Genomic DNA, 7,784 nt, shown 5'->3' on the forward strand with positions numbered 1-7,784 from the left:
TTTGTTTGATATCCCCTCAAACAGACTTAATTAAGGCTTCTCCTAAGCTTGAGTTTCACTTACCTATATAAAATAACTTCTCTTAAACTAAATACGAGACTGTCAATAAAATGAACCTTAAATTTGGTCCATGGTTCAAAAACAAATGAAAAAGGGCTTGATGCTCGTATGGTCTTGTTTCTTTCTCTCCTACCTCACCACACACAATTGTAATTTTTTCTTTGATTTTTTTTCCTTCGTCTCACTTCTTCCTTTCACTCTTTGGTCTTGCTCTTGCTTCTTCCCCTTGCTCATTGGTTTTTCTAAAATATTGATAAAAAGAGAAATTAAGAGGTGAAATAAGAGTTTATAAGCTTAATTTTCAAAAAAAAAAAAAAAAAAAAAAAAACCAAATTATTACTGCCCGTATGATAACTATTTTGTTTTTTTATTTTTGTTTTTAAAAATTACTATTTTGTTTTTTATTTTTGTTTTTGAAAATTAAACCTGTGAACCCTATTTGTTCATCCAAATTTCTTCATTTATTATCTATTCACCAATGGTTTAAAAATCAAGTCAAATTTTGAAAACTAAAAATAACGGCTTTCAAAAAATTGTTTTTGTTTTTGTTTTTGGCTATCAATTCGGTCATTGTACTTAAGAAAATTGTAAATCATTGTAAGAAATGGGGATGAAATATGTTTAATATCAAAAACAAAAACCAAAAATTAATTAGTTATCCAACGAGTGGTCTAAATGTTTTTGGTTATTATAACATATATATGAAAGAGCAATTTGAAACTAAATTGAATTAATTCATACCGAGGATGAATATTACCTCTACAGATTGTCATCCGCACGCCATAATATCTAGGGAGGCATTGTAATATACATTATACGTACATTCTATGCTATATCTAAGCCTTACTTTTTATGTGTTAATGTTGTCAAAGCATTCCTTTCGAGGATTTGGATTGGGAAAAAAAAAAAAACAAACCAAAAAAACAAAAAACAAAAAAACCCATCGTATTTTTCAAAGTTCTTCTCAAGTCCTTACTCTTGTCTTCTTCATGGTGCTTTCTCTCAAAGAAATTTGAAGGTTTTTTTATTCAAGATCTCTAATGCAATTGGCTGCATTTCATTTCTCCTTCATAATTATGTTTTCTTCTAAGTTTTGTTAATGTTCTAAATTTCTTGTTTTGTTTTAAGTACTTTTTGTATCTCTAAGTACTGAGCAGCAGTCTCTTGTATGCTTCTTTCTTATCTTAGAGCTTTAGTCAATGTTATTTCTATGAGGTTTTGCTTGTACAATATTCACCCATGGTAAATGGTGGAATATTGCTTGGATCTGAAGTTAGTGTACATTAGTGTGAAATTGCGCAGTCTTGCACTCTTTTATGCGTGAAGTGCAAGTTCAAGGTTTATTTGGTTAACTCCAAAGATTAAAGTCATGTTCCTCTAAACAAAGCGTTCTTAGTCCTTCGAAGAGTGAATGTAAGACAGAGAAGACTTTCTTTGCCCACATCTAAACAAGGAAACTTATTTCATGTCCAAACAAAATCAAACTAGAAAACCTTCTCACGTTTATATCAGATGAAAACATAATTTAACTAGTTAACATAAGTCACTTATTCAAAACCTCTGTCTCCCGGCGAGCAAGTGTTCATCACAAAATAGCAATAAACTAGAAAGCTGAATTCCCAAAGGACTATAAAAAGTGAAACAAGTAAATGTTTAAATACATCTTCAAACAAAAAAAAAAAAGGTGTTAACTTGAACGTTTAATGATCATGCCATCCCCATTTATGTACCCTAAAATTATTAGTGATCAACTTGAAAACAGAAAGAAGAGATGGGGACCAAGATCATCTTGACGGTTTGGGCTCTGTGAGAACAATAAAATGAAACTTCCTTATAATTTATGCAGATAAAACAGCACTTCTAATAATCTCTCGAGTGCCTAAAATAAAATAACCCATCAACACCGACTCTAAATAATGTCGAATAGCATCATTTTGTCAAGGATCTTCAAAAAATTGTTTGGCCACACCTTTGCAATGGGTATAGAAGCTTTCAAGGACATGGATCTGCAGTACCTCTCTCTCAGCTAATAACTTTAGAAACTACTCCGGCACCAACTGTTCTACCACCCTCCCTCAGGGCAAATCTTTGTCCTGTAAATAATACAACATGGGATTTTAGGGATTATTGCTGGATAACAGCATAAAGAAACACCCTAATCCATGGATGTAGCACAATATTATCAGATTCAGATTCAAATATGGTTGGTTACATGTAAACATTCACGGCTGTAAATAATTAAAACATGAAACTTCTCTGTATTTTATATTTAAAGCTTAGGCAGGCTAATGAGCATCTTTTATATAAAGTTTTTAAGTTTTTTTTTTTTACTTATTATTAAAAAAAAAAAAAAAAAAAGACAAACCTTAGTTAATTGGAAAACACTATCAAAATCTATGCGAGGTTCGAGAATAGGGAACCTTATTCTCCAAATAGAGTCGCAAAGATAAACAGTTGGATTGGAGACTTTCTAATGATCTTCATTCTTCAAGATTTTCTTTTATTAAATGTTCTTTAAATCCAAAGTGTAAATATTTTTTTTTCCAAATAGTAACATTTTCTTGTTTCCAATCCCTCGTAATATTCCTTTTTCTAATGGCAACACTCTCATCAGGTAAATATTCTTTTTCTAGTAGTAATATTCTGTTGTTTTCAATCTCTGGTGGGGGCCTAGCATATATTAAAGAGAGAGAGAGAGAGAAGTAATTATTAGCTTAGTCTTTATATCCCCAGAGAGTTTAATTGTGACGCACCTTTTTCAAGGGGAACGGGTGAAATCAACTCAAAACCTGCAGTCACGTTGTCACCAGGCATAACCATCTTGACATTTTCAGGTAATTCAACCTTTCCAGTGATATCTGCAGTTCTCATGTAAAATTGAGGTCTATAGTTGGACATAAAAGCAGTATGTCGGCCACCTTCCTCTTTTGTGAGAACATATATCTCTGCCTCAAATTTCTTGTAAGTTTTTAGACTTCCAGGCTTTGCAATGACCTACATATAAAGAAATAAAGGAACGCTGTTAACAACCATACTTAGGGGTACAGGATCCAGGCATACAGCCACCTTCAAAACATTTTCCAGTGAGCGCAAGGAAATTAAATGAGAGGAATAGAATGATTTTCAATGATGTGAATAGAGACATTAGATGACTTATTTAATCTAGTTAGCTTGAAGTAAGGCTTTTCTTATGTTTTTATTTTTCCAGTGAAAAAAACACTGTTTCTATTCAAATAAATCTGTAGTACACAACATTTTTTTCTCATTTTGCAGTAAAATTTAAATTATGATTGTGTCTGTGTTAGAGTGCAATAAGGTCTACTAACTAAACCAGCTGATATCATTCAGATATCGACAAAATAAGAATGTTCGGATGCCTGATGATAAAAGGATGAGCATGAAATTTTGTTAGAGGCAGAACAGAAAAACCTTCAACCTCATTGTCATAATGTTATCGATGTTAACATTTTTCAAGAGTGCAAATTTGACGAGATTTTTCATTTCAGCATGAGTAAAGCCAATCTACATACCTGTCCACGTTGAATCTCTTCTCTTTTTAGACCACGGAGAAGGAGACCCACATTATCACCAGCCTAATAAAACCACAAAATTAACATTAGACAATTATAATTGAGGAATTTTAACTCATTTGGCTAGTCCAATTGGAGGTTCTTCTTCACTATTTGTATTCCATTTTTAAAATCAATTTTCATTTCTCACATTACAAAAACACACACAAACAGGTGCTAGCTAAATTAGAATCAAAATCCATAAAAGTTATTTGTATTTAGCTTATAATTTTCTGGCTTATATTTTTTCTCACTTTACTTCTTTTATTGTCCTCCTGTAACTATGTTCTATTTTTTATTTAAAAACGCGCACACACACACACACTGCCATGGACAAAAACAACAGTCGTTTTTTCCTTCATGTTTCTTATCAGAAAAGAAAACAACGGGTCAATTACTTGTCCTTGATCCAAGATTTTCTTGAACATCTCTACACCAGTTACAGTAGTTTTCAAAGGAGGTCCCTGCAAAAGACATTATGAAATATTATCAAAATGAACTTTAATTTTCAGGAACAAGGACCATAATGATAACACACTATACCTAGCCCCAAGAATGTAATCGTCCCTAGATAGTTGTAAGGTTCAATAGTGGCTCAAAAGTGCCACAAGGTGCAAGTGTCCATGCCCGCACAACACACAGTTAGAAATTGAACACTGTAACATCAATTTACCTGACTTAAGCCAAGAACTTCAACTTCTTCACCGACTTTAATAGTTCCCTGCTCAACGCGACCAGTAGCAACAGTTCCACGACCCTTCGGCATAAACAGAAAGAATCAAGTTCACTTTTAAAAAAATAAAAAATAAAAAAAAATCTCTCCATAAATAATTGAACAGCAAAACTTCAACATTTTATTGAAATTCGTAAGCAAATTGCACCCATACTCAATATATTAGTATTCCACATTGTGACTCCAGACAAAATGAAGGATACCAAAAAAAAAGAGGAATCTTTTTTCAACTATAGGTATACATGGTACAGTCTGCACCCAAAGATATGTTAAGTACTCACTGGCCGTAAGTTCCACTTGATGATATACAGCCTATTACGAGCAGACTCTCAATTTATTTTGTTGGTGTCTATAAGAGCATGTTCATAGAAAAATAGTTACAGGAAAAAAGTATAAGAGGATGATTATTCCTCTTACTAAGACAGTAAATAAATTTCACAGAAAGGTTGACCATCCAGAATAAATCAAGGCAAAAGAATGAACCATTTCCTGCAAATCTATCTTCATACGAAACCCAGTGCAAATTTTTCATACCTGAATAGAGAAAACGTCTTCAATTGGCATCAGGAAAGGTTTGTCAAGCTGGCGAACAGGGTCGGGAATGTATTCATCAACAGCATCCATTAACTTTAGAATAGCCTGTTTACCAATTTCTTCATTTGTACCCTGTAATGCAGATAGAGCTGAACCTCTAATGATGGGAATGTCATCGCCAGGGAACTTGTAGAAGCTGAGAAGTTCTGCCAAAAACATAAACCACTATTGAAAATGTTTCCAATTATTTTCCATCCTGGAAACAGTAGCTCACCGAAATACAACTGCAAAATCATACCACGAAGTTCCATTTCCACAAGGTCCAACAGTTCAGGATCATCAACAGCGTCAACTTTATTCAAAAAGCACACAAGTGATGGAACACCAACCTGATGGATGCAATAAAACAAATCTATAGTGCATCAATATTACATCCTGAAAGCACATACAAACGAGACTAAAATCTGCAGAAAACAAGTGTGCTCCAAATGAACAAATGTACACCTGCCGTGCTAGTAGAATATGCTCCTTGGTCTGAGGCATGGCACCATCAGGGCCAGACACAACAAGGATACCGCCATCCATTTGAGCAGCTCCAGTAATCATGTTCTGCACCAATTACCACCATCCTTCACTATTCTTTTTTTAAGAACCCAGAAAATCCGAAAAAAATACCCAATTAATGTAATTGTTGTGCTATTGGATGTTAAAACTGACATATTGTATAGAAAGCCGAGATAGAAGTTCAGAGACCTCCTCTTCTCATCTCAAGATAAGAAGTGTAACAATATATAAATTGTCCACCAATAAATGGCATTCAGATTGCAATGGCCCTGACTTGATAAACTACCGTGATCCACTATATAAAATATAAAAGTATCAATCCAAAGCTTACTTTGACATAATCAGCATGTCCTGGGCAATCTACGTGAGCATAATGTCTCTTAGCAGTCTCATATTCTACGTGAGCCTGCAAAATTAAAATGTATCATTAACCCAAGTCAGGTGATGGTTTGGGGAGAGGTATACATAAGCCATGACGTAAATGGAGAAGTAAGCGGCCAACAAAAGGAAAATTTGAACTCCAACCGTTGCAATAGTAATTCCTCTCTTTCTCTCTTCTGGGGCTTTATCAATTTCATCAAATGCTATAGCTTTAGCTTTCCCTTCCTCGGCCAATACCTAAGGAATTTGGAATTCAAACCATGATTTCCAGTATTAGATAATTCAACATTATCATGTAATTTGCAAATAGCAATAAATAAATCCTTGTACAAAACACAGTTTTCATTTGAATCGCTGATTAAATGTATATTAACACTTAGGTCAAGCAACAAAAAATATCTGTAATTCACCTTCGTAATAGCTGCGGTCAATGTAGTCTTTCCATGGTCAACATGGCCAATTGTCCCCACATTTACATGAGGCTTTCTGTCCAGCAGCAAAGTAAATCGATATAAATAAACAGAAATAATAACAATCAACAATTACAAACCCTCCCCCCTAATACCCACGATCAGTCACTCGCATAAACAAGCTTGACAAGATAGAAATTACTTACGTGCGAGTGAAAGTAGCCATGGATCTCCACCAAGGAATAGTACTAGAAGCTCCATCGTTTCTGGAAAGCAATTCGGAGATGGAAGAATGGGAAGATGCGGATCCTCTGCAACACCATGATAATGGAGATAAGTGTGGAAGGAGGCGCTTGGAAGTGGAGTTTCGGAGTGCAACCGAAGCCATTGGAACTCAAATCGATCGCCGGAAGCAGCCCTAGAAGAAAGTAGAAAGTGGAAAGAGAGCAAAGCTTCTTGGTTCGATTTGGCGGACGCTTTTTGGGGTTTTAGGGGAGACATTGTTCTGTGAGCCGGCGAGGGTTTTAGAGTTAATGGGCCCCGACTTGCTATGTATGGACGGCCCATCTTAATTTTAAGGCCCAATGGATCAAAATATGTGTAATCTTTTGTGAAATTAAGCAACACCATCTGTGTTACGGATATAGAGAAAAATATAATATAATAATAATAAAATATAATTTAAAAATAAAAAACCAAGATCATAAAATAACTAAAAACATAAAATTAGATAATGGAAAATTTTAATGAAATTCTCATCAATGTACGTGTATTTTTAAGATCCATGAAATGTCATTATTTATAGCCAAAGTGGCAAATAGTACGTGGACTTACATGGACACCAATGAAAAAAAAACTCAAGGAAAAATAGTACATATTTCATATAATACGTACTCCTAAAAGAAACAATATATTTACCCCCATCATGAAAACGTCACTTAAGATTTATGAGTCGCCACATTCTAATGTTGTGCACCAAATTTTCAAAAATTGTAGTTGGTAATACATTTGTAAATAAGTCTGCCATGTTATTTTTCGAACAAATTTGTTGTGCGGTAATGTCGTCATTTTCTTCAAGATCATGAGTGTAAAAAAGTTTCGGTGAAATATGTTTTGTTATATCTCCTTTAATATATCCTCCTTTTTTTTTTTGGGCTATGCAAGTTGTGTTGTCTTCGTATAATATCGGTGGAAGATTTTTATTAGAAAACAAGTTACACGTTTCACGAATGTGTTGAGTCATTGATCTTAACCATACACATTCTCGACTAGCCTCATGAGTTGCAAGAATTTCAACATGATTTGAGGAAGTGGTCATTATAGTATGTTTCACCGATCGACATGATATAGTAGTTCCTCCACATGTGAACATATAACCTATTTGATATCTAGCTTTGATATCTAGCTATGTCAAAATTTGATTTATTTGAATAAAACAAACTCATATCGATTGTTCCTCGGAGATAACAGAGTATATGCTTAATTCCGTTCAAATGTCTTTTGTAGGAGAAGAATTATATCTAGCTAATAAAT

The 7,784-nt window shown here is 34.0% G+C and overlaps 1 protein-coding gene across 1 annotated transcript; it reads right to left on the reverse strand.

Annotated features, from left to right (window-relative positions):
• Window positions 1–1,653: 1,653 nt before the first annotated feature.
• Window positions 1,654–6,742, reverse strand: LOC120087139 (elongation factor Tu, mitochondrial). The gene is made up of 12 exons (XM_039044035.1): window positions 6,458–6,742; window positions 6,252–6,327; window positions 5,986–6,078; window positions 5,792–5,866; window positions 5,401–5,505; window positions 5,195–5,285; window positions 4,897–5,102; window positions 4,303–4,386; window positions 4,028–4,093; window positions 3,591–3,653; window positions 2,814–3,054; window positions 1,654–2,153 (listed from the first exon to the last, which is right to left on the reverse strand). Exons 1-12 carry the CDS (start codon window positions 6,637–6,639, stop codon window positions 2,083–2,085), a joined length of 1,353 nt encoding a protein of 450 aa, XP_038899963.1. The 5' UTR covers window positions 6,640–6,742; the 3' UTR covers window positions 1,654–2,082.
• Between the last annotated feature and the right edge of the window lie 1,042 nt (window positions 6,743–7,784).

The sequence above is a fragment of the Benincasa hispida genome, chromosome 9 (assembly GCF_009727055.1).
Source record: "Benincasa hispida cultivar B227 chromosome 9, ASM972705v1, whole genome shotgun sequence".
Lineage (NCBI taxonomy): Eukaryota > Viridiplantae > Streptophyta > Magnoliopsida > Cucurbitales > Cucurbitaceae > Benincasa > Benincasa hispida.